General features: G+C 43.2%; 1 protein-coding gene across 1 annotated transcript; it reads right to left on the bottom strand.

Moving 5' to 3' along the window:
- Nucleotides 1-14,626: 14,626 nt before the first annotated feature.
- LOC134956896 (pancreatic alpha-amylase-like) lies at nucleotides 14,627-24,227 on the bottom strand. The gene is made up of 10 exons (XM_063938767.1): nucleotides 24,038-24,227; nucleotides 22,685-22,831; nucleotides 20,826-21,023; nucleotides 18,893-19,123; nucleotides 16,604-16,737; nucleotides 16,393-16,515; nucleotides 16,218-16,317; nucleotides 15,883-16,004; nucleotides 15,625-15,750; nucleotides 14,627-14,841 (listed from the first exon to the last, which is right to left on the bottom strand). Exons 1-10 carry the CDS (start codon nucleotides 24,203-24,205, stop codon nucleotides 14,652-14,654), a joined length of 1,539 nt encoding a protein of 512 aa, XP_063794837.1. The 5' UTR covers nucleotides 24,206-24,227; the 3' UTR covers nucleotides 14,627-14,651.
- Nucleotides 24,228-26,216: the final 1,989 nt, after the last annotated feature.

Genomic DNA, 26,216 nt, shown 5'->3' with positions numbered 1-26,216 from the left:
GGCTGCAGTACTAGTGATATTATATATACATACATATATATATTGATTTCATCTCATTATCAATCATCCAGTCTATATTAGCAGCAGACACAGTACGTTAGTCCACGGCTGTAGCTACCTCTGTGTCGGCACTCGGCAGTCCATCCATAATTGTATACCACCTACCCGTGGTTTTTTGTTTTTCTTTCTTCTTTGTACATACTACTATAGAGTATAGTAGCTTACTGTAGCAGTCTGCGGTGCTGCTGAGCTGACAGTGTCCAGCAGGTCCGTCATCAGTCATCATTACCTAATAAATATATTATCTACCTGTCCGGCTGCAGTACTAGTGATATTATATATACATACATATATATATTGATTTCATCTCATTATCAATCATCCAGTCTATATTAGCAGCAGACACAGTACGTTAGTCCACGGCTGTAGCTACCTCTGTGTCGGCACTCGGCAGTCCATCCATAATTGTATACCACCTACCCGTGGTTTTTTTTTTCTTTCTTCTTTGTACATACTACTATAGAGTATAGTAGCTTACTGTAGCAGTCTGCGGTGCTGCTGAGCTGACAGTGTCCAGCAGGTCCGTCATCAGTCATCATTACCTAATAAATATATTATCTACCTGTCCGGCTGCAGTACTAGTGATATTATATATACATACATATATATATTGATTTCATCTCATTATCAATCATCCAGTCTATATTAGCAGCAGACACAGTACGTTAGTCCACGGCTGTAGCTACCTCTGTGTCGGCACTCGGCAGTCCATCCATAATTGTATACCACCTACCCGTGGTTTTTTTTTTTCTTTCTTCTTTGTACATACTACTATAGAGTATAGTAGCTTACTGTAGCAGTCTGCGGTGCTGCTGAGCTGACAGTGTCCAGCAGGTCCGTCATCAGTCATCATTACCTAATAAATATATTATCTACCTGTCCGGCTGCAGTACTAGTGATATTATATATACATACATATATATATTGATTTCATCTCATTATCAATCATCCAGTCTATATTAGCAGCAGACACAGTACGTTAGTCCACGGCTGTAGCTACCTCTGTGTCGGCACTCGGCAGTCCATCCATAATTGTATACCACCTACCCGTGGTTTTTTTTTTTTCTTTCTTCTTTGTACATACTACTATAGAGTATAGTAGCTTACTGTAGCAGTCTGCGGTGCTGCTGAGCTGACAGTGTCCAGCAGGTCCGTCATCAGTCATCATTACCTAATAAATATATTATCTACCTGTCCGGCTGCAGTACTAGTGATATTATATATACATACATATATATATTGATTTCATCTCATTATCAATCATCCAGTCTATATTAGCAGCAGACACAGTACGTTAGTCCACGGCTGTAGCTACCTCTGTGTCGGCACTCGGCAGTCCATCCATAATTGTATACCACCTACCCGTGGTTTTTTTTTTTTCTTTCTTATTTGTACATACTACTATAGTATAGTAGCTTACTGTAGCAGTCTGCGGTGCTGCTGAGCTGACAGTGTCCAGCAGGTCCGTCATCAGTCATCATTACCTAATAAATATATTATCTACCTGTCCGGCTGCAGTACTAGTGATATTATATATACATACATATATATATATTGATTTCATCTCATTATCATCCAGTCTATATTAGCAGCAGACACAGTACGGTAGTCCACGGCTGTAGCTACCTCTGTGTCGGCACTCGGCAGTCCATCCATAAGTATACTAGTATCCATCCATCTCCATTGTTTACCTGAGGTGCCTTTTAGTTGTGCCTATTAAAATATGGAGAACAAAAATGTTGAGGTTCCAAAATTAGGGAAAGATCAAGATCCACTTCCACCTCGTGCTGAAGCTGCTGCCACTAGTCATGGCCGAGACGATGAAATGCCAGCAACATCGTCTGCCAAGGCCGATGCCCAATGTCATAGTACAGAGCATGTCAAATCCAAAACACCAAATATCAGTAAAAAAAGGACTCCAAAACCTAAAATAAAATTGTCGGAGGAGAAGCGTAAACTTGCCAATATGCCATTTACCACACGGAGTGGCAAGGAACGGCTGAGGCCCTGGCCTATGTTCATGGCTAGTGGTTCAGCTTCACATGAGGATGGAAGCACTCAGCCTCTCGCTAGAAAACTGAAAAGACTCAAGCTGGCAAAAGCACCGCAAAGAACTGTGCATTCTTCGAAATCCCAAATGCACAAGGAGAGTCCAATTGTGTCGGTTGCGATGCCTGACCTTCCCAACACTGGACGTGAAGAGCATGCGCCTTCCACCATTTGCACGCCCCCTGCAAGTGCTGCAAGGAGCACCCGCAGTCCAGTTCCTGATAGTCAGATTGAAGATGTCAGTGTTGAAGTACACCAGGATGATGAGGATATGGGTGTTGCTGGCGCTGGGGAGGAAATTGACCAGGAGGATTCTGATGGTGAGGTGGTTTGTTTAAGTCAGGCACCCGGGGAGACACCTGTTGTCCGTGGGAGGAATATGGCCGTTGACATGCCTGGTGAAAATACCAAAAAAATCAGCTCTTCAGTGTGGAGGTATTTCAACAGAAAAGCGGACAACAGGTGTCAAGCCGTGTGTTGCCTTTGTCAAGCTGTAATAAGTAGGGGTAAGGACGTTAACCACCTCGGAACATCCTCCCTTATACGTCACCTGCAGCGCATTCATAATAAGTCAGTGACAAGTTCAAAAACTTTGGGTGACAGCGGAAGCAGTCCACTGACCAGTAAATCCCTTCCTCTTGTAACCAAGCTCACGCAAACCACCCCACCAACTCCCTCAGTGTCAATTTCCTCCTTCCCCAGGAATGCCAATAGTCCTGCAGGCCATGTCACTGGCAATTCTGACGATTCCTCTCCTGCCTGGGATTCCTCCGATGCATCCTTGCGTGTAACGCCTACTGCTGCTGGCGCTGCTGTTGTTGCTGCTGGGAGTCGATGGTCATCCCAGAGGGGAAGTCGGAAGACCACTTGTACTACTTCCAGTAAGCAATTGACTGTCCAACAGTCCTTTGCGAGGAAGATGAAATATCACAGCAGTCATCCTGCTGCAAAGCGAATAACTGAGGCCTTGACAACTATGTTGGTGTTAGACGTGCGTCCGGTATCCGCCGTTAGTTCACAGGGAACTACACAATTTCTTGAGGTAGTGTGCCCCCGTTACCAAATACCATCTAGGTTCCACTTCTCTAGGCAGGCGATACCGAAAATGTACACAGACCTCAGAAAAAGACTCACCAGTGTCCTAAAAAATGCAGCTGTACCCAATGTCCACTTAACCACGGACATGTGGACAAGTGGAGCAGGGCAGGGTCAGGACTATATGACTGTGACAGCCCACTGGGTAGATGTATGGACTCCCGCCGCAAGAACAGCAGCGGCGGCACCAGTAGCAGCATCTCGCAAACGCCAACTCTTTCCTAGGCAGGCTACGCTTTGTATCACCGCTTTCCAGAATACGCACACAGCTGAAAACCTCTTACGGCAACTGAGGAAGATCATCGCGGAATGGCTTACCCCAATTGGACTCTCCTGTGGATTTGTGGAATCGGACAACGCCAGCAATATTGTGTGTGCATTAAATATGGGCAAATTCCAGCATGTCCCATGTTTTGCACATACCTTGAATTTGGTGGTGCAGAATTTTTTAAAAAACGACAGGGGCGTGCAAGAGATGCTGTCGGTGGCCAGAAGAATTGCGGGACACTTTCGGCGTACAGGCACCACGTACAGAAGACAGGAGCACCACCAAAAACTACTGAACCTGCCCTGCCATCATCTGAAGGAAGAAGTGGTAACGAGGTGGAATTCAACCCTCTACATGCTTCAGAGGTTGGAGGAGCAGCAAAAGGCCATTCAAGCCTATACAATTGAGCACGATATAGGAGGTGGAATGCACCTGTCTCAAGCGCAGTGGAGAATGATTTCAACGTTGTGCAAGGTTCTGATGCCCTTTGAACTTGCCACACGTGAAGTCAGTTCAGACACTGCCAGCCTGAGTCAGGTCATTCCCCTCATCAGGCTTTTGCAGAAGAAGCTGGAGACATTGAAGGAGGAGCTAACACGGAGCGATTCCGCTAGGCATGTGGGACTTGTGGATGGAGCCCTTAATTCGCTTAACAAGGATTCACGGGTGGTCAATCTGTTGAAATCAGAGCACTACATTTTGGCCATCGTGCTCGATCCTATATTTAAAGCCTACCTTGGATCTCTCTTTCCGGCAGACACAAGTCTGCTGGGGTTGAAAGACCTGCTGGTGAGAAAATTGTCAAGTCAAGCGGAACGCGACCTGTCAACATCTCCTCCTTCACATTCTCCCGCAACTGGGGGTGCGAGGAAAAGGCTCAGAATTCCGAGCCCACCCGCTGGCGGTGATGCAGGGCAGTCTGGAGCGACTGCTGATGCTGACATCTGGTCCGGACTGAAGGACCTGACAACGATTACGGACATGTCGTCTACTGTCACTGCATATGATTCTCTCACCATTGAAAGAATGGTGGAGGATTATATGAGTGACCGCATCCAAGTAGGCACGTCACACAGTACGTACTTCTACTGGCAGGAAAAAGAGGCAATTTGGAGGCCCTTGCACAAACTGGCTTTATTCTACCTAAGTTGCCCTCCCACAAGTGTGTACTCCGAAAGAGTGTTTAGTGCCGCCGCTCACCTTGTCAGCAATCGGCGTACGAGGTTACATCCAGAAAATGTGGAGAAGATGATGTTCATTAAAATGAATTATAATCAATTCCTCCGTGGAGACATTGACCAGCAGCAATTGCCTCCACAAAGTACACAGAGAGCTGAGATGGTGGATTCCAGTGGGGACGAATTGATAATCTGTGAGGAGGGGGATGTACACGGTGATATATCGGAGGATGATGATGAGGTGGACATCTTGCCTCTGTAGAGCCAGTTTGTGCAAGGAGAGATTAATTGCTTCTTTTTTGGTGGGGGTCCAAACCAACCCGTCATTTCAGTCACAGTCGTGTGGCAGACCCTGTCACTGAAATGATGGGTTGGTTAAAGTGTGCATGTCCTGTTTATACAACATAAGGGTGGGTGGGAGGGCCCAAGGACAATTCCATCTTGCACCTCTTTTTTCTTTAATTTTTCTTTGCGTCATGTGCTGTTTGGGGAGGGTTTTTTGGAAGGGACATCCTGCGTGACACTGCAGTGCCACTCCTAGATGGGCACGGTGTTTGTGTCGGCCACTAGGGTCGCTTATCTTACTCACACAGCTACCTCATTGCGCCTCTTTTTTTCTTTGCGTCATGTGCTGTTTGGGGAGGGTTTTTTGGAAGGGACATCCTGCGTGACACTGCAGTGACACTCCTAGATGGGCCCGGTGTTTGTGTCGGCCACTAGGGTCGCTTATCTTACTCACACAGCTACCTCATTGCGCCTCTTTTTTTCTTTGCGTCATGTGCTGTTTGGGGAGGGTTTTTTGGAAGGGACATCCTGCGTGACACTGCAGTGACACTCCTAGATGGGCCCGGTGTTTGTGTCGGCCACTAGGGTCGCTTAGCTTAGTCATCCAGCGACCTAGGTGCAAATTTTAGGACTAAAAATAATATTGTGAGGTGTGAGGTATTCAGAATAGACTGAAAATGAGTGTAAATTATGGTTTTTGAGGTTAATAATACTTTGGGATCAAAATGACCCCCAAATTCTATGATTTAAGCTGTTTTTTAGTGTTTTTTGAAAAAAACACCCGAATCCAAAACACACCCGAATCCGACAAAAAAAATTCGGTGAGGTTTTGCCAAAACGCGGTCGAACCCAAAACACGGCCGCGGAACCGAACCCAAAACCAAAACACAAAACCCGAAAAATTTCCGGCGCTCATCTCTAATAACCAGCAAGTGTGGCAGTATCTGTGGCAGTATATGTGTATTATGGGCATTACTTATGTGGGGCATATGTGTAAGGTTCCTTTACTGTGTGGAATTATATGTATTATGGTCATTACTGTGTGGCATTGTGCAGAGTTGAACTGGCCCACAGGGTAACCCCCCGGTGGGCCCCACTACCTGAGCGTTGCAGGTACAGATGCAGAACTAGCGGCGGAGCTAGGGGGCACCAGACAAAATTTTGCCTAGGGCATCAAATTGGCTAGGGCCGGCTCTGAGTACACGAGCATCGAAAACATTCCCATTTTTTTTATGCACAAGAACGTGTCCTTCCTAATCCTTAGCCGTAATATCTGTCTTTACGTGTAAGTCCCTAAGGTTTTTATTTCTTTTAAAACAGGGCATAATTACTGAGTCTGAAAGACTAAGAGGTACGGCTGTTTTAATAATGGGCCAGAGCTCTTTGCTAATCCTGTCAATTTTTGGTGACAGATTGTTAAATTTAGTCACTATAGGGAATCTGTTTAAGAGTGGTTTCATTTCCTGTTTCATCAATAATTTAAAGACAGCTAGAAGACAGCACCTTATTTTTTTGTATCTATTTGGTATCTATTAGAGATTTCAACGCATACCCTATTTTCATTTAGTCAATCCAATTGTGAGATTGCTGCTTCAAGGTTGTCATTAATTCTAAAAATACGTACCATTTGTGAGTATGGTAGAGATGTGCGGCTGGCACTTTTCGTGTTTTATGTTTTGGTTCTACTTTCTCTTTCGTGTTTTGGTTTTGGCTTGGTTTCGCCAAAACCACCCTTTCGTGCTTTGGTTTTGGTTTTGGATCTGGATGATTTAAAAAAAAAAACATAAAAACAGCTAAAATCACAGAATTTGGTGGTAATTTTGCTCCTACGGTATTATTAACCTCAATAACATTAATTTCCACTCATTTCCAGTCTTTTTTGAAAACCTCACAATATTGTTTTTAGGCCTAAAAGTTGCACCATCTCTGCATGCGTCAACACGCTGCCTTACCACACCTGTGTGGTGCTGACAAATCCACAGTAGTCGCTTGACTAGGACTCTGCCGGTAACTGGCGAAAGGTGGAACTTGGTGACGCTGGTTACACCCTGGACAACCGGAGAACGGAGCTAGGTTTCACCTAGCCCTGCAGGTCACAAGATGAAGCGGTCTTCTTGAGGCAAATGATATTTATTTGTAACAGTTCTAAAGAGAACTCTTCCCTATTGCTAGGGGAAACAGCATACAGCAAGATGTTCACAGCAGAAAGTAGTTGGTATAATTCCACTCTAAAGCGCACAGGCCTCCCCTTTTTATACAGTAAAACCACAAACCACAGTCCTTTCCATCTAATCAGGATATCTTACAACATTTAAATAAATTACATTTTAAAAGGATATAAGTGCATGAAGTAATTTCCTCCTTCCTGTCACACACAACATTTGGTGTCTTTTAACTCCAATTTCTACCACCTGGTAGTTTACACTTCCACTTTGAGACATTTAACACAGCTTCAAAATACAAATGTTTCTCATCCTTCCTGCATATACCATTCAGAATTCGTACATCAATTAAACCAGCTACATAAATAAATACAGGTTTCCATACCGCTATACATATGGGATAAGGAAATTCCCTGTGATTAAGGAACTCACACCCAGCCTTTACCTGCTGTGTACTGTCCAACATAAAAAAGGTTTTGTCATTCACACATCTGCTAGCAGAGGGCAATTAGCATGCCATTTCCTAGTCACAGAAGATAGGGGATGCTTATTCAGACATAGTAAGTGCATTTTTTTCCCCTTTAAAATACATGTGACCACATCTTAAATATTAATACATTTAAACATGCAATCCCACAATTGTGCAGAGCACTACATATGACATGTTAAAAAACATCATTAAACATATTTTTAAACAGTCTGCGCCCAGCGCCGTAAGTACATTTAACAGTGACGCCAAGCGCCTATTGTCCTCAAAATGGTGCTGGGCACTTAGGGGTTAACACCTTACGTGCCATGGCCGCCATTAACCTTGTGGCCGCCAGAGCTCCGGCCACACACCCCTTTATCTCTTTCTCTATCCTCCCCCTTTCTCTCTCACCCCTTTTTTCTCTATGTTATGCTGCGGGAGAGGAGGATAGAGTTAGGCACTAGGATGAAGGTTAGGGTTAGGATGTGGGAAGAGAAAGTTAGAATTAGGTTGTGGGAAGGTTAGGGTTAGGCTGAGGGAGTGATAGGGAGAGCGTAATATGTAGGATTAGTTTATTTATCAAGAAGTGTGGGGATTCTGACCATCGGAATGCCACGGACAGTATTCTGGAAGCGGAAAGGAGCACATACAGACACAGCCACATACAGTAAACACATAGGCACATACGGACATAGAGAGGCACATACAGACATAGAGGAACACATACAGACATAGAGGAGCACATACAGACTTACAGGAGCACATACAGATATAGGCACACAAAGACAGAGGAGCAAATATCGGCATACGGTAGGCACATATGGACATAGGTACATATGGACATAGAAGACCACCAGAGCTCCAAATTCTAACTTGCCACTGAAATAACTTTACATCCTGCATGCCATCCAACAGCACAGGACTCCCCTCCCACCACATCACTAGTCACACCACCACAGCACTTGTCACACCACCACATCACTAGTCACACCACCACAGCACTGGTCACACCACCACATCACTAGTCACACCACCACAGCACTAGTCACACCACCACATCACTAGTCACACCACCACAGCACTGGTCACACCACCACATCACTAGTCACACCACCACAGCACTGGTCACACCACCACAGCACTGGTCACACCACCACATCACTAGTCACACCACCACAGCACTGGTCACACCACCACAGCACTAGTCACACCACCACAGCACTGGTCACACCACCACAGCACTAGTCACACCACCACAGCACTGGTCACACACTCTTTTTTTAGTGGAGCTTTATGTGTGATTTTACTAAGTGACTATTGCAATAAATAAGATTACATTAATTATTATTATTATTATTATTATTATTATTTTCTTGTTGGTCTTTGGCAGGGTCAGCTCCAGGGCTACTAGCACCCTGAGCGAGAAATTTTGAAGCCCCCCTCCCAATGCATGTGCCTGGGAAGGTGGGCGTGGCCTTGCAACTTTATAATATGATATCAAACTATAAATATACATATTTTCACACACCCCTCTACACACAAACACACAATTAGCAGCCTTACACATATTGCCTACAGCAGTGCTCCTTACACATAATAGGGGGTCATTCAGATCTGATCACTGGGCTGCATATTTAGCTGTCCTGCATTCAGATAGTCGCCGCCTACAGGGGGAGTTTTTTCGCCATGCAAGTGTGCGATCGAATGTGTAGCAGAGCTTCTAAAAATCAGTTTGTGTAGTCTCTGCGCAGCCCAAGGCTTACTTCTCCAGTGCGATTGATTCCTGCTGATCAGGGCCGGAGCTGACGTCAGACACCCTCCCTTAAAATGCCTGAGTCCGCCTGTGTTTTTCCAGACATTCCCTGTAAACGGTCAGTTGCCACCCACGAATGGCCTCTTCCTGTCAATCACCTTGGGAATGCCCGTGCGATCAGCCTTTTCGCACCATCCAGTCACTGGCCGGCGACGCCTGTTGCTGTTGTCCGACGTGCCTGCACATTGCAGTGCATACGCATGCACAGTTAGGCTCTGATTGCCCGCTGTGTGAAAATGCACAGCAGCGATCAGATCTGAATGACCCCCAAGGTCCCCAGTATAGTTTCAGATACTCCTAACATTCCAGTGTAGTGCCAGATACACATAATGTCCCCAATACAGTGCCAGATGCACGTAATGCCTCAGTATAGTGTCAGATACACATGACGTTCCAGTATAGTGCCAGGTACACATAATGCCCCCAGTATAGTACCAGACACACATTATTTCCCCAGTATAGTGCCAGATACACATAATGTCCCCAGTATAGTGCTAGAAACACACAATGCCCCCAGTAGAGTGGCAGGTACACATAATACCCACAATAGTGCCAGATACACATAATAACCACAATAGTGCCAGATACACATAACACCTCAAATATTTCCAGATACATATGTTCCCCCAATAGTGCCAGAAACACATAATGCCCCAATAGCACCAGATACACATATTCCCCCAATAGTGCAAGATACACATATGCCCCAATAGTGCCAGACATGCATGCCACAAATAGTGCCAGATACACATACTATGCCTCCAGTAGTGCTGTTCACTGACACCACTGGTGGGCACTGCTGCTGCTGTGCTCTGCTGCTACCACTGTGTCTGAGGGGAGGAGAGTGTAGTGTGCGCCTCTCATGCCACTCAGTCCAGTCTCCCGTCTCCAGTGGCAGCCATCTCAAATATGGCGCCAAATCATGAGCTACTGAAAGCTTGTGGTCCATCAGTCCAGTAGTCAATCAGGAGCCACTGCTGATGGTCTGCGAGCTAATTGGCTGATGGCCGACACCATATTAGAAATGGCCATCTGCCCTTAAATACCTGGCACCCCATGTGGCTGCGAGGGTCGAATGTGCCTGTAGCCGGAACTAGTCTTTGGTTACACATCCCCACTGGTGATTATTTAACCTACTTTTTCCTGAGTGTATTTATAGATACTGTAATTATCAGATGTATCTACTGGGGAGCAGAAGCTGTATATTATACACAATTTATTATTGCACTAATATTGATAGTGTTTGCACCTGGTTATTTCTGTTGTTTAATAATGGTTCTGTCCATCTTTTCACGCCTTCCCCACATGGTTGCTCCCCACCTTCAACACTGCTCTACTTCCTGGGCTTATATGTTCCAAGGACCAGGTGAAACTGTTTATGTGCTAGGTCCTCACCTACAGTAAATGGACAGCATGTCCATGGTAAAAAAGATGTGGAATGGCCAGTACATGAGAAGTCAACTGAGCAGATCCCTATACAGACAAAACCAGGCCTCATACAAGGAAAGCAGCCACCAGGAGTGTTACACTAGCCTTGACTTGTATGTAGTCAAGAACCTCCATTATATATTCTGGGGACCCTTTATCTAGGAGCTGCTATCACTCTGCAGCTGACAAATGTTTCTGTATAAGCAAATCAAAGTGAAATACATCCATTTTCTTTTTCAAAGCATTTAAATTTCAACTGTTAGCTAGTTTGTTGGTATATTTTCTCTTTCTTTAAATGAGTAATCTGTTGCTACTATACCTCTATCATTAGGGCCCTCATCCGAGTTGATCGCACGTAGCAACATTTTGCTGCACGTACGATCAACTTGATGCCGCCTTTGGGGAAGTGTATTTTAGCATAGCAGGGCTGCGATCGCTTGTGCAGCCCTGCTATGCTAAAAAAGTTTCCTGCAAAACAAGACCAGGGTCAGACTTACTTACCCTGTGCGACGGATCCAGCGATGAAGGCCCCTGGATTAACATCAGACATCCGCCCTCCAAACGCCTGGACATGCCTGCGTTCGGATCTCCACGACCGGAAAACTGAGTATCCGCTCCGGAACGCCTCCCCGCTGTCAATCTTCTTGCGATCGCGTTAGCGATCACTTTCTTTTCTCATCTGGTCGTTGCCCGGCAACAGGTGTCGCTGGGAAACAACGCGCATGCGCAGTTCCGACCCGTTCGCACTGCAGCGAAGAACCGCTGCGTGTAAACGGGTCGGAATAACCTCCTATGTACAGTATGCCTGAGATGTTGCTTCTTTAAAATGAGAAGTCTCACACAACAGCAGTATGTATTTATATCAGGCATGTTTCCTTTTCGAAAATATCAGTCTGACACTGGTATTGTATGTCTCTGTCTGTATATTAGATATATTGGCCCTCATTCCGAGTTGATCGGTCGCAAGGCGAATTTAGCAGAGTTACACACGCTAAGCCGCCGCCTACTGGGAATGAATCTTAGCTTCTTAAAATTGCGACCGATGTATTCGCAATATTGCGATTACTAACTACTTAGCAGTTTCAGAGTAGCTCCAGACTTACTCTGCCTGTGCGATCAGTTCAGTGCTTGTCGTTCCTGGTTGACGTCACAAACACACCCAGCGTTCGGCCAGGCACTCCCACCGTTTCTCCGGCCACTCCTGCGTTTTTTCCGGAAACGGTAGCGTTTTCAGCCACACGCCCCTGAAACGCCGTGTTTCCGCCCAGTAACACCCATTTCCTGTCAATCACATTACGTTCGCCGGAGCGATGAAAAAGCCGTGAGTAAAATTACTTTCTACATAGCAAAGTTACTTGGCGCAGTCGCAGTGCGAACATTGCGCATGCGTACTAAGCGGATTTTCATTGCGATGCGATGAAAAATACAGAGCGAACGACTCGGAATGAGGGCCATTGTTTGGTGTAAAACACAATCCTCTTCATAATGAACAGGTTGTATAACATTGAGAATTACAATCGATGCCTTTCTCATACTATTTCACTTCTGGACAAAGGCCTACCATGGTGTTTCTAATTTCAGACCCACAGAAAAGTTGGCAAGTCTTTTAGTCAGAAGCTGCCAAAAAATACAGCAGCCAGAAAAGGAGTGGTGAATGGGACTTTCAAGTTTCAAGACAACCTTTTGGCATCCATACTTAAAGTGCATCAGCCCCTCTGCTACTGCTAAGCTTCTCCAGTCAGAATTCAGTACATGCTCCGCTGCATAGTTTCCAGTGATCTCACAATTAAGCAAAATCTTTAATATCTCCAGCCTCCTTTCCATATAGCAGTTGTCCTCTGCTTCCCTCGGTACATTTCTTCAGTACTGTACTTCAATGCATCCAATCACAAGTGTTTTATTGTCCCTACTACATGAGCTCAGCCTGCTATATTCTAACAGTGATCCATGTGTGCTGAAACCTTTAGACATCCAGTACCTGGTTCTCTCTCTTTACCCTCTAAGCACACCACTGACCCCTCCCCTTTGCATTAATATCAGTTGTATGGTATACTACTCAAGTATAATCTTAAAAGTATCAATTAACTCTTCTCCTAGAGCTGGCCCTAGACATAGGTAAACTAGGAAAATGCCTAGGACATTTGGAATTCCTAGGGCCAGCTCAGAGTAAGCTTGACACAGCAGCAGCTCTGCATTTGCATCCTAGTGCAATCAGAGCTCTCAGCTAAGCTCTGATTGGGTGGAAGAATAAAAGGCTGAGCCGGCAGCTACAAGGACAATGGAGTGGGGAGAAGTGAATGCCTAGCTGACTGCTGACTTGAGGGGTGCTGTGTGCTGGCCAGGTGACGGATATTGCTGTAATCTGCACTGCTAGGCAAGGGATGCTGTGCTGGTAGAGGGCAGATAGGTTCTGTGTGAGGGGTGCTGTGCTGGATGAGCAGGACCGTAACTACAGCACGTAACAGGGCTGTAACTATGGCGGTGTGGCTGGTGCCCCTGCAAAGAGGTGTTTTCTATGCAGAACCAGCAGTCACGGTAATCTGTAATTACTGGGCACCCACTGCAATGTAAAGTAATGGTGCACTCTGCCCCTTTTCTGCTTTTTCACCCACTGCAATGTAAAGTAATGGTGCACTCTGCCCCTTTTCTGCTTTTTCAAACTGACCATAGAGTGAGAACCACAAGCATGGTGACTTCAATATCAATATTCAAGCAGACTGTGGCTGAAATCAGTTTTATTGGCCTGGTGAGTGCTGTGCAGGGAGTGTGTGTGTGGGGAGGAGGAGTGTATTAATGTGTGTGCATAAGGTGTAAGGGCCATTACTATGTGGCATTATATGCATAAGAGCATTAATAAGCCATGGCGTAATGTGTAAGGGGCAATTTTGTGGCATTATGCATATAAGGGGAGTTACTAATGTGTGGCATAACATGTATAAAAGGTACAACTGTGTGGTGTAATGTGAATAACGAGCAATATAATGTGGTGTAATATCAAACAGGACCAATAACGGGTGGTGTAATGTGAATAACGGACACTACTGTGTGATGTAATGTGAATAAGGTTGCACCAGTGTGGTGTTATTTCAATTTTGTGGGCACTATTGTGTGACCAATGCTTCTTCCCAGTAAGACCATAGTACTTTTAAAGAGTGCACGCCTTCTGTGCATGCTGTTACTGTTTAAAAATATGTGGGGTGGGGGGAGGGGGGTTTCCAATGCTCTTGCTGGGACAGGGCACCAAAATGTCTAACTATCGCTCTGTAGATGAGGATTGCTATGGGTGAGGGTGATTGGTGTTACTGGCTGCTGCTGTGATCTGTGCTTCTGGGTCAGAAGCAGAACTAGTGTGGTCCTAGGGGGTACCAAACAAAATATTCCCTACAGTAGGGCCTCAAATTGGTTAGGGCTGGCTCTATGTTCTCCCATGCCATTATCTGTGCACATCTCTAATATTTACCACAGACCATACAGTATAAGAAAGGCAAAAACATTTTGTGAATTGTGACATGACGTTTGTTAAGGTTGAAACACGTAGCATGCCTTACCCTCAGTGATGTATCTAACTTTTCTGCTGCACAAGTCATTAAATGTAATTGTGTCTATTTTATATACAAACTACAATTTATAAACATCATTAGATCTGTCAATAAAGTAAATACCACTCATTTTGGCATTTGGTACAAGAAAACTGACATTTTATGTGTATGAGACAGCAACTCAAGTTGTCTCATTATAATTTTAATTGTTCTGTGAATAGGAAAAGAATTTAAGAAAATAAGACAAAGTTCAACAAGTTTTATTGACTGAATGATTTTATTAGTGATAGTCACTAATCAACTATTTACAACTTGGCATTGACATGGATGGCAATGAATGGGTCTGCAGCTGAACTGCTGATTGTGAAACGAGCTGAGCCAGTGCTGCTAACAGATATCTGTGTGCCAGTACAACGTGTGCCTTCTTTCTGCCCTGAGATGACATCACAGTATGTGCCAGCAGGAAGTCCAGTGTTCAAAGTGACATCCATATTCCTGAAACAGTAATGTGACATTAATGAGTCTTGTAGTCTTATGATAAAGAGTTTGGAAAAAAGAATCATTAAACTACATACTGTAACGTAAAGTTAAAGACACGAACAGATGTGTAGAACAAAAAGATAATTACAATACTTCAGAACAATCTGTAGTAAAAGTTATGGGTGTTAGAAGAAACCTGAAAGATCATGTGAAAACAGTAGGCTACCAGTTCAATGGGGATCAGTATGTAAAACCAGCGACCAGGAACCTGGCCGCCAGTATACCAGCAGAGGGATCCCGGCCACCAGAATGCTGGCATCGGGGCTACTCACAGGTTATATTCTCCCTCTATAGGTGTTGTGGACACCCATAGAGGGCGAAAAGCCTGCGGTGCCGGGATTCAGTCAGCAGTATTTCACTGCTAGTCAGGATTCCGGCGTTGGCATTGTGATGTCCGGGATCCCGACTAGTGGTATTGTAACTGCTTCGCGTTCAATGCTAATCCATGTTATTGAGTAAAATGACATGGCATTTCTTAAACATTGATTCTTGTGACCCAGATTAAATATGGGAATTAGCTTCAGATCCAACTTTCAGTAGGGGCCGAACATTTGAATAGCTTTTGGACTTGCAGAAGGTAGCAGAATAACTAAATTTAGTCTGAGGAAAAGCAAGGAAGAATAGTGGTCTAAAGAAATGTATATAGTCATGGTAGGAAACTAATAATTAAATTATTGCTGAAACAAACATTGATCATCGTGTAACATACAAGTACATATTGACAGAGACATCACTCACGAGCTCTCATTATTGAAGATTATGTATCCTCTATTTCCACGGCTAAAAGCAATTTGGTTTCCGCCGTTATCCCACCAGTTTGTGAGTGATTGACCATTAACTGTGTTACGGAAGATAACCATGTTTCTAAAAACACAAAGAACATTCTTGTTACAATCCATATGTCACATACAAACGAACCCTATGTACAAGTGTATAACTTAAAAATGAGCAATATAGTATACATCTTAACATACTATGTACACTTTAAGTACTCACTTAATCTGACGCCATCTATGTTCACAGACCCAGTCATTGCCACAAGTAGCGTCCGCATTAATTGTGACTGGTTTAGTTGACATATCAGAATTGGCAGGTGGCCCAATCCAGTCATTCGCATCCTATAGAGAAGTGAATAGAACCAATAAACCATGGAATGTATAAGGATTTTTTAAGCGCACGGCTTTGTCTACGCTATGGACAAAATTACTCAGACAAGTGGTGGTAACTAAGAAGTGGTATTCAACTGAGTGGATTCTTTGGTATACTGTAGGGACAGACGGAACAAATATACTGTTACAGTGAAAGGCAATCAAATCATTTATTTACTGTACCTGTCCATTCACAAAGTTTCTTGTCCAGCGATAACTTGACATCACACGTGTAAGTCCATAGGGATGTGCCAACATAAAGCCAACTCCCATTTTGTACAAGCTGCAGAAATTTAAAATAGTAAGAACTTCAACAACAAAAACAAATGTGAGTCGTTTGTTTAGAGATTAATCTTACCGAGCATCAAAAAAGGTGAGGATGGAGCCTCCTCCAGCACCGTGACCTCTTTGGTTATCATGGTTGTCTACAAACACCAAGGCTCTGTTAGTGGGCATGAAACCCCATCCTTCTCCCCAGTTCCTGGATGATAAGACAGTGATAAAACATTGATACATATAATGTCAAATGCTGTACATGTTTAAACTATGTATATGTTCCCTGGACTTACTTTAGATATGACATCTTCTCTCCATTCCACTTGCGGATAACATTTCCAAGTTTGGCTCCATATTTAAATTCTGTTACACATCCATTTCCATAATACTGGCTAGCAGTAATAGGTTCTCCACCGAGATCAATCACCTGTCAGAAACACATATTTTGCTGTTAAACTTATTCACCACTATTTTCACTCCTGATTGGTTTCTATGTGCAATACCTCTACTTGTTTATTTTAGAAGTTTTAGTAAACATACACCATGTCATACTATTAGTGCATCAAATGAGGACATCAGGAGTTTACTAAAGCTAGGATGGGGTGATGCAGGCATTCAATCCCATTTTGGATTTCTTTACACTTTCTGTTGTGTAGGAGCACTTACTTTGAAAGAGTGGACTCTCCATTTTCAAACAAATGATTCAGAGAGATCCATCTCCCACCTTAGGTCCTGCTAGTAATGTTACAGTGCTGGATGTTATTGACTAATGCTCACAGGAGATCATTAGAATATAACCACCAAGGAGTGACATTTTTTAAAAGAGGGGACTCCCCTATTTTAAATAAGGGTGCTCCTGAGTTGAATGAAAAGAGGATGAGTAAGAGACTCCATCAACTCTGGACTTCATACTGATTTCTATAAAGTACGGAGTTTGAATAGCGATCACACTGTCTATGCAGGGTAAATACTGGCTGCTATATTTTTACACTGCAATTTAGATTTCAGTTTGAACACACCCCACCCAAATCTAACTCTCTCTGCACATGTTATATCTGCCCCACCTGCATCGCATATGGGTTTGCCCATTAGAGGAAGTTTTTGCTTTTGCGTCAAACTTGAATTAGGCCCAATATCTACTAAGTATATAGCGGAGACTCACTTATTTCAAACAAAGGTGGCCTTTATTTTTTTGCTAGGATTGGTAGATATGGCATGTCAATATATATGATGTTGGTATTTGTTTTTCCTGACTAATGCAGAGTGTCTTGACAAAGGTCTGATGTCAGACTAAAAAAAATTAAATAATATGACTTAAGCTGATATTATGAGCAAATAAAAGTTGTTACTGCTTTTATGAGAAACCCTCCAAAGTACAGTAATCTTTATTTTTTTATTTGGATTTTATATATAAACAAACATTAAGTATACTTTCTAAGTTACCTACTGTAATTTGTGGACACTGAATTGAGCTGCATCAGAATGTTGACATAATGGACTGTATTTGGGCAGATCTCTGGGGTGGTTCGTATTTGAAAAATGTTGTAAAATATAGGCAAGCAACAAATTTGCAAGTGGTTTCTAATTCACTTTAGGTACATAGGGGGTGTTGATGCATTTGCAGAAGAACTTCTAAGGACCATACTGTACTATCAACATCATGAAAGCAGCTGTGAAAAGAGAAGTGCAAATATTTCTCTGACCACATTCAGTTGGAGCTATAGCGGGTCATTCTGACCCGATCGCACACTGCAGTTTTTTGCAGCGTAGCGATCGGGTCAGAATCGCGCATGCGCCGGCGCATGGCCACCCGTCGCTGTACTATGATCGCCTCTGCCTGACTGACAGGCAGAGGCGGTCGATGGGCGGAAGGGGGCGAAACGGCGGCATTTGGCCGCCGTTTCGTGGGCGCGGTCCGGCCAACGCAGGCGTGGACGGCCTGTGCGGGGAGTGGCCGCAGCGGCTGCATGACGTCACACGCAGCCGCTGTGAGTGAAGAATAGCTCCCGGCCAGCACGCTAATGCTGCACTGGCCGGGAGCTACTCTTGAAGTGCAAAGGAATCGCCGCTGTGCGATGCCTTTGCACTTCTTCGGGGGGGCCGGCACTGACATGCGGGGCGGACTAGACCTGTGCTGGGCGTCCCCCCGCATGTCTGAGGTCATGATCGTAGCTGTGCTAAATTTAGCACAGCTACGATCAACTCGGAATGACCCCCATTGTTCATTGTGAAATAGCCTCCTTGTTAGAATAACTTCCTTTAGGTAAATACCCACAAATGTAACAATACACATTTCAAGTGTCATATTTATACATTTCATTATTTTCTACAATGTTTGAATGTTAATGCTGTATTGCTGGAACTCTGTGCCTTTGTGAATTGGCCTGTGCACTGCATAATTCAGTTGTCATAAATATTTGGAGCAACTTCACTTATTTCTACCCATGTAATTTTGTAAATATTACGAATCATGTCATTTCATATTTATGTATATTTTTTACATTACTACATATTTGCAAAAAAATGGAAAAGAATCCAAAATTCAGAAACTTTATCATTTAATGACATGTTCAACTTCTCACCTCCTGGAAGATAAAGGGACGAGATCCACTGGCGAACCACTTAGTGTTCAGGTTGCTCAGTCTGTTGACAATAGCCAGGATGTCCCCAGGCCACATGTGCTTGGCAGCATCAAGTCTAAATCCAGCCACTCCAATACTAATGAGATTGTTCAAATAGTCAGCAATCTTTCCACGAACATAATCCTTCTCCAATGCCAGGTCCAGGAGGCTCACAAGACGACAGTTCCTCACCTATAGATCAGCAAGCTTATATCAGCACCTTGTACAAACTAGAATCTTATTGGTGGACAGGTTTACATGATTAAATTACTGCAAGATGCTGCATACTCCAGACTGATCCCATTAAGCAGTATTATGCATTGCCTCTTAGGCATCTTGGAGTTGGTAATACCCTCAATAGCTCACATCATTATTTACTATCATTACCAAGTTGTTCACAGAAATGACCAAGTACAGTAAGGAGTCATAGGGGTATATTCAATAAGAGTCGGAAACTGCCGTCTTGTCGGAAAGATGGCAGTTTCCGAATAATTTAGGTCGGAAGGGGTTATGACCTATTCAATAGGGGCTGTTTTTCTCCCCGACAAGCCGGTAATTCCTGACTTGTCGGAAAACACGTGGATCGGTGGAATAGCCGCCGATCCGCATGCTTCTGTTGGAAACGCGGGCAAATCCAACAGGTTTTGGCCCCGTTTCTGACAATCTCAATCAGACTTTAAAAAAAGTCGAACTGAGATGAGACGGAGGAGCAGGTGGCAGGGCTAACAGGCGTGGGGCTGTGGGCTAGGGGCAGCAGGGCAGGTAGGTACCTTATGACAAGCGTCCCCCCGTCCAGGCAGCTCTCTTACTGCAGCGCTCCCCGGCCGGCATTGGGCTACACGGCTGAGTGATGTGCGGCTCCCTCCTGCGTCTCTGTGATCTTACACACAGGAAGCTGCTGACAGCAGCTGCACGGACACCGGACAAATCAGACAGTCGGATTAGGCTCAAATCCGAAAGTCGGATTTGGCCATTCTATTGAATAGGGCTTGTCGGATCCATTCTGACAAATGCATGTTGGAACGGATCCGACAGTAATGGAATATGGGGGTAATTCAGACCTGATCGTAGCAGCAAATGTGTTAGCAGTTGGGCAAAACTATGTGCACTGCAGGTGTGGCAGATATAACGTTTGCAGAGAGTTAGATTTGAGTGGGTTATTTTGTTTCTGTGCAGGGTAAATACTGGCTTGTTTATTTTTACACTGCAATTAAGATTTCAGTTTGAACACACCACACCCAAATCTAACTCTCTCTGCACATGTTATATCTGCCCCCTGCAGCGCACATGGTTTTGTCCAACTGCTAACAAATTTGCCGCTATGATCAGGTCTGAATTACCCCTATACCCCTTACTGTATGTTTTACAGATTCATTTATAGACACAACTGTTATTTTATGTATATTGTTACAGTATGTGCATACTTGCTACATGTTCTTATAGTTGCATAATCTTGCTTCATCTGAGCTAATTATTTTATTCTAAATGAAAAAATAATTAATCAGAGAGTTAAATTATCAAATGGACTGAATATACAAGAGGCTATTGCTACCTTATCATCTCTTTATAACTAAAAGCATTGCTTTTTTCCAACAATATACTGTAATACATAATTCCTAGTCAACTGATTCATTCAAAATAAAATAATTCCAAAAAAAACAACCACCGAGAGAAATGAGAACGCAACTATTTGTTTTTAATATTATTACAGTATAATGGAAATAAATGTCTCTATGGAGCAAAACTTTAATATAATCAAACAAGTAATTTAGTTTGGTCAACTGTGTGGTCCCTTAGGATTTGGGTTGCATGTATTGAAAAGGATGCCTAGGTTTTATTTGTGTTATCATGATTACAACTTCCTCCTTAATGTTTAGAATATAAAATACTCCACCTGATTAACATCATTGTAGTTCTCAATGTTTTTACTTGAGGTGGTGCACTTGCCATCGTTAAAATCCAGATTGGAGTATGGTACAGCAGGGAAACTTTGGGTACCAGTATTGTAGCTGCTTCCACACGTGGACCTGGTGCCTGAGCCACCTCCCGCTCCACACATGTGGTTAATGATAGCATCAACGTAGATGTTTACCTAAAGGGGGTACACCAGGTCAATGGGTTAATGGTCGTCAAGTTACATCTCAGTTATTCAGGTTGCATTTTCTCTAAAATAAAAATATAATTACTTTATAGGGGCGGTCTAGCAAAGTGCTTTTTCCACTGGTTTCAACCTGTAGTCGCAGGTAGTAAATTATGTAGGCCTTAGCTGGTATGGGATAAGTGCGTATGATTCACAATTGGTGGCAATTCATTTACAAACTGTGAATATTTAAAAGTGATCTAGAAGTACTTGAAACATCTACTCTCAAGCTTAATGGCCTGTGAACTATCATAGCATATTTTTACCAACAAGTTAGTTACCCATTTTGCTGTGAAATAACATCATATATATTTAACTCCTACTTGTGGTTTGTGGGCCTTCTAGAATATTTACACAAGGGGGCATACAGTATGTAATAGGGTCTGAGTTCGACGTAAATGCGTGATGCAAGCCGATCACTGGTGTTTCTATAATGGGTGCAGTGTATGCGGTGCACACGGGCCCCTGAGTCCAGAGGTGGCCCTCACCGCACACGCGGCACCCATTTTCTGAATACTCACTCCCTCCTGAGTCCCGCGGCGACGTCCACAGAGGTTTTAAAACTCAGTGAAAATGGCTCAGCTGCCATTTTCACGGAGTTCTTCGCATGCGCAGTAGAGAAATCTCAGGGAAAATGGCCACCACGCCATTTTCCCGGAGATCTGCGCATGCGCAGTAGAGTCTGAGCGCTCTAGTGCTCAGACTCTCAGCGCTGCCGGCAGATAGGGGGGCCGAATGGAGGAGGCTGCACCCGGGCCTCCTGCTCTCTTAAAACGCCACTGAAGCCGATCTAGGATATCTTTTTTAAAGCGGCAATCATTTACAAAGTATGGTATTGCCTTGTAAATTTTTGCCACTTTAAAAAAAAAGTCAGAGATCAGTCAGCATCCCGGCAACATCAGCAAACTTGGACCCTATTACACATGCAACATGGTGTAAACCACTTAGTTTAGAGGTAATTCAATAAATAATGCCATTGATGATTTGGTAACAGAGATTAAACTAATCCCTACAGAAAGAACTGTCATGGAGCCTTCTTTTGTTATACCCCGACAGAAAGTAATATTACCAGGTTAACTTCTACCCAGTAATATGCCAATAAGCACAGGTCGACCCAGGAATTTACCACCCGGGTTGACCTTTTCACACAGGAATTTCGACCCGGGTTGACCTTTTCACACAAAAGAAATACCTGTGTTGATTTGCAAATTACCAGGTAGAACTGCTTCACCCAGCAATTTGCTTGCCTGTGTGAAAGGGGGGTCAGGCGGGGTCCAGATAAGCATAAGGTATTGAAATGCTGGGAAAAAGCCCGGTATTTCAGTCATTTTTGTCAGAATATGGTATGACTGACTCTTAAAAACTTTTATTTAGCTTGTTAAAATAAACCTTTTTTTTTAATGATTTACTTACAACAGTGATAGGGAACCTTTGGAACTCCAGCTGTTGAACTAAACATCCCAGCATACCCTGCTACAGTTTTAGCATGGCCAAAAAGCAAAATTGTAGCAGGGCATGCTAGGATGTGTAGTTTAAAAACAGCTGGAGTGCCAAAGGTTCCCCATCACTGACTTACAACACTGTGAAATAAGAGAAATATCAAAAGGACATACCCCAACATTGTTACACCTGGTGACCATGTCTCTGAATTGCTGCTCGGAGCCAGAACGAGAGCACAGCTTGTAGCTGATTGGCTGGTATCTCTCCCACCATGGTCTATTTGGGCTGGTAATAATCAAATTGTCATTAGGAGGAGAGACCTGTAATAAAACAGCAGTAACAGATAGTAAACAAATGTAAGAAATAAAGCATACAAAAGGCAAACAAAAGGGAAGATTTAACAAACCTTCCAAAGAAGTCAAATGGAGTTGCTGCTTATAGCAAGCAATTAGATTTTAGCTATCATTTTATAGAGCGTGCTATATAGAACAGATCTATGATATCTAGAATCTGATTAGTTGCTATTGGCAACACCTCCAGTTGTCCTTTTAGGTTTGATAAATCTCCCCAATAGTGCTATCTCTGAATCATGAAAAAATGGTGAGTTGGTTAGGAACAAAATAAATGTGATCTTGAGTCTATAAATCACAGCAACAAATATACATTTTTCATGTATAATCTAGGAAAAAGGTACAAAAGTCTCTACCAGTAGTGGTGTGACTAAGTCACGACATGTGACTCATACCATACGGCTCTAAAAGGATCGGAGTATGAGGACTGATCTGTGGCTAAAAGCAATAGTAAAGGGTCCTGACAAACGTGTTACTGTCCAAAATACTCACAATTTTTTCATTTCAGTTTTACATTATTTTTTAAGATTTACTGCACACATCTAGTCATGTTTATGGGCCATAGCAAGAGTCTACAGCACTAAATCTTCAGAATAGTATATAAATGATGCTAAATATTTTATTATTAATGTCCCTGCATAAAATACATTTTCAATTTAATAAAGAAGACTTGGATGAAGCACATAACAGATGCAAAGGGATGCTGGGGAGGGATAGCATGCGAGGGGGAGGTTCAGGTTTAGGCTAAGGGAAGGGAGGGTTAGGGGGGGGGATTCTCTCCATCGGGATGCCGTGGTCGGTATTCTGACTGCCTGCATCCAGAATGCCGGTTAAAGCGTATCACACCCGATGCAAATAGGGGAAAGGCTTGAAAGGAATGTTGAGGACTCATAAATATTGGGTTGTACCATTATATACTAGTATGTGATGCCATATATGCAATACAGCCAGTGTAAATTATATAATGCAGATTTGAGGATGTCCGTGTCATAGAACTTTATTCACACCACCCACGTTATAATTTTACATTTCTGTATAAAGATATAGGAGGTATGTTGAACCTGTTTTATAAAATTACACGCTGTTGTCTTATTGTTCTGCTAACAGTCAGAAATATTCAATTTATCCATTACTATTTTCCTAATAAGTAATAAACACCAACAATGATGCTCTTACCTGGACACCTCCGAATCCATTGGGTGCCAAATATCTCTCACATTCTGCAGCAATGTCATCCCAGCGCCATTCAAACAAGTGGACAATTGAAGTTCTGCCAGACTTAAGATATGGATTGTATTGGGCAGAGCAAAGACCGACAACCACAAGTAGAAGTAAGAACTTCATTTTGTGTTCTGCTGTAACTTGGCATCTTGTCTTCTCCCTTTTTATACAATTTTAGAATCATATAATCAATACTCAGGGACAACAGGTGATTCTATACAAAAAACTCTCACTGTTACATAAAAGAAAATGCCTTGGATATCTGAATAGACATGTTATCTTTCTAATGTTTATTATAGATTGTGTTTGCATTTCTTATATCATTTAAAACATTTTTTTTTTTTACAGTTGCGTCCTTGTGATATTTACAAACTCAATAATGTGGCAACTTTTCTACAAACATAGTTTATGTTTTTGAATTAAATAAATAAATAAATAAAAAGTACTGCATTTTTGAGAAGCAATTTTCCACACCACAAACACTGCAACCTCAGCAGCACTCAAAGTTAATCTCACCCCAATGTAAGCAGCACCCAGAGACACATGCTCCCCCTACCAATATCTTAACTTCAGCACCACCCAAAGCTACACTCATCCCCACACCCCAACCCCAGCAGAACCAGACACATACTACCACTGTATGAACACTGCAACCTCTACACCACCCAGAGCCACACCCCAACCTCAGCAACACCCAGAGTTACTCTCACCACAAACTACGCAGCCCCCAGAGACACACTCCCTTTCCCTACAACATCCAAAATTGAGCACCAGAGTTACACTCCCACCCCCTTCCAGTACCTCAACCCCAGTAGTACCCAGAGGTACACTCACCCCAAACCAAGCACCTAACCCCATAAGAACCCTGCGACACACTCCCCCACCTAACACTCCAACCTCAGCAGCAGCTAGAGACACACACTCCAACTACCAACACCTCATCATCAGCAGCAGCACCCAGAATTACACTACTTCCCCTCAACCTCAGCAGCGCCCTGGGAAACCCTTACACTCCCAGTCCTCTGACCAACACCCCAGGACCATCAATACCCAGAGACACTCTTGCCCATCTATCAACACCACAACCTTAGCAGTATCCAGAGACACCCATACACTCCCATCCCCTGACTAACACCATCAGCACCCATGACAACATATACTCATATTCCAAATACAGAAGCACACTACTATGATATTACTATATGTGGTGTATTTACTAAAGGTCAATTTGGATCCATTTTAAATAAAATAGATCTTAATTAATGTTGGGTTTACAGGGTTAAAAAACACACTAACAAATGTTTTATATTAATTTTTAAATGTTAGTAAATGTGTGTTTTAGTCCCGGAATCCCAACATCGAGTAAGATCGATTTTAAGCAATCGGAAATCGCTAAAATTCAGTCCAAATCAACCTTTAGTAAATATGCTCCTAAAATTCACAAATACATGTATCCATATAGTACTGTAATTCACAAGAAATCCACATGATTTTTGTGTATATATACAGATTATATTGTCCTTCCACACTCACAGCATGATTGCTTCCAATGTAGAAAAGCATAGGGTCATATTTAACAAGTGATATTCTTATTTTCACTTGTTACAAATAGAGATGTGCACCGTACATTTTTCGGGTTTTGTGTTTTGGTTTTGTATTCGGTTCCGCGGCCGTGTTTTGGATTCAGACGCGTTTTGGCAAAACCTCCCTGAAAATTTTTTGTCGGATTCGGGTGTGTTTTGGAATTGGGTGTTTTTTTTCAAAAACTCCTCAAAAACAGCTTAAATCATAGAATTTGGGGGTAATTTTATCCTATAGTATTATTAACCTCAATAACCACAATTTCCACTCATTTCCAGTCTATTCTGAACACCTCACACCTCACAATACTATTTTTAGTCCTAAAATTTGCACCGAGGTCGCTGGATGACTAAGCAAAGCGACCCAAGAGGGCGGCACAAACACTTGGCCCATCTAGGAGTGGCACTGCAGTGTCAGACAGGATGGAACTTAAAAAAATTGGCCCCAAACAGCACATGATGCAAAGAAAAGACAAAAAGAGGTGCACTGTGGTCACTGGACGGCTAAGCTAAGCAACACAAACACCTCAATATCACTGGAATTATTTGTTCTA

This window comes from Pseudophryne corroboree, chromosome 9, assembly GCF_028390025.1.
Source record: "Pseudophryne corroboree isolate aPseCor3 chromosome 9, aPseCor3.hap2, whole genome shotgun sequence".
Classification (NCBI taxonomy): domain Eukaryota; kingdom Metazoa; phylum Chordata; class Amphibia; order Anura; family Myobatrachidae; genus Pseudophryne; species Pseudophryne corroboree.
The sequence above is the reverse complement of the archived record's forward strand: the minus strand, read 5'-3'. Positions and strand labels throughout refer to the sequence as shown.

Bases quoted from the DNA above. Each gene is read 5' to 3' on its own strand.
- LOC134956896 (XM_063938767.1), bottom strand. From the start codon at position 24,205: ATGAAGTTCTTACTTCTACTTGTGGTTGTCGGTCTTTGCTCTGCCCAA. The intron at 21,024-22,684 runs GTATGTCCTTTT...TACCCCCTTTAG, and splicing joins CCAGGTGTAACAATGTTGGG to GTAAACATCTACGTTGATGC. The intron at 14,842-15,624 runs GTGAGTGATGTC...TTACTGTTTCAG, and splicing joins ATCTTCAATAATGAGAGCTC to GAATATGGATGTCACTTTGA.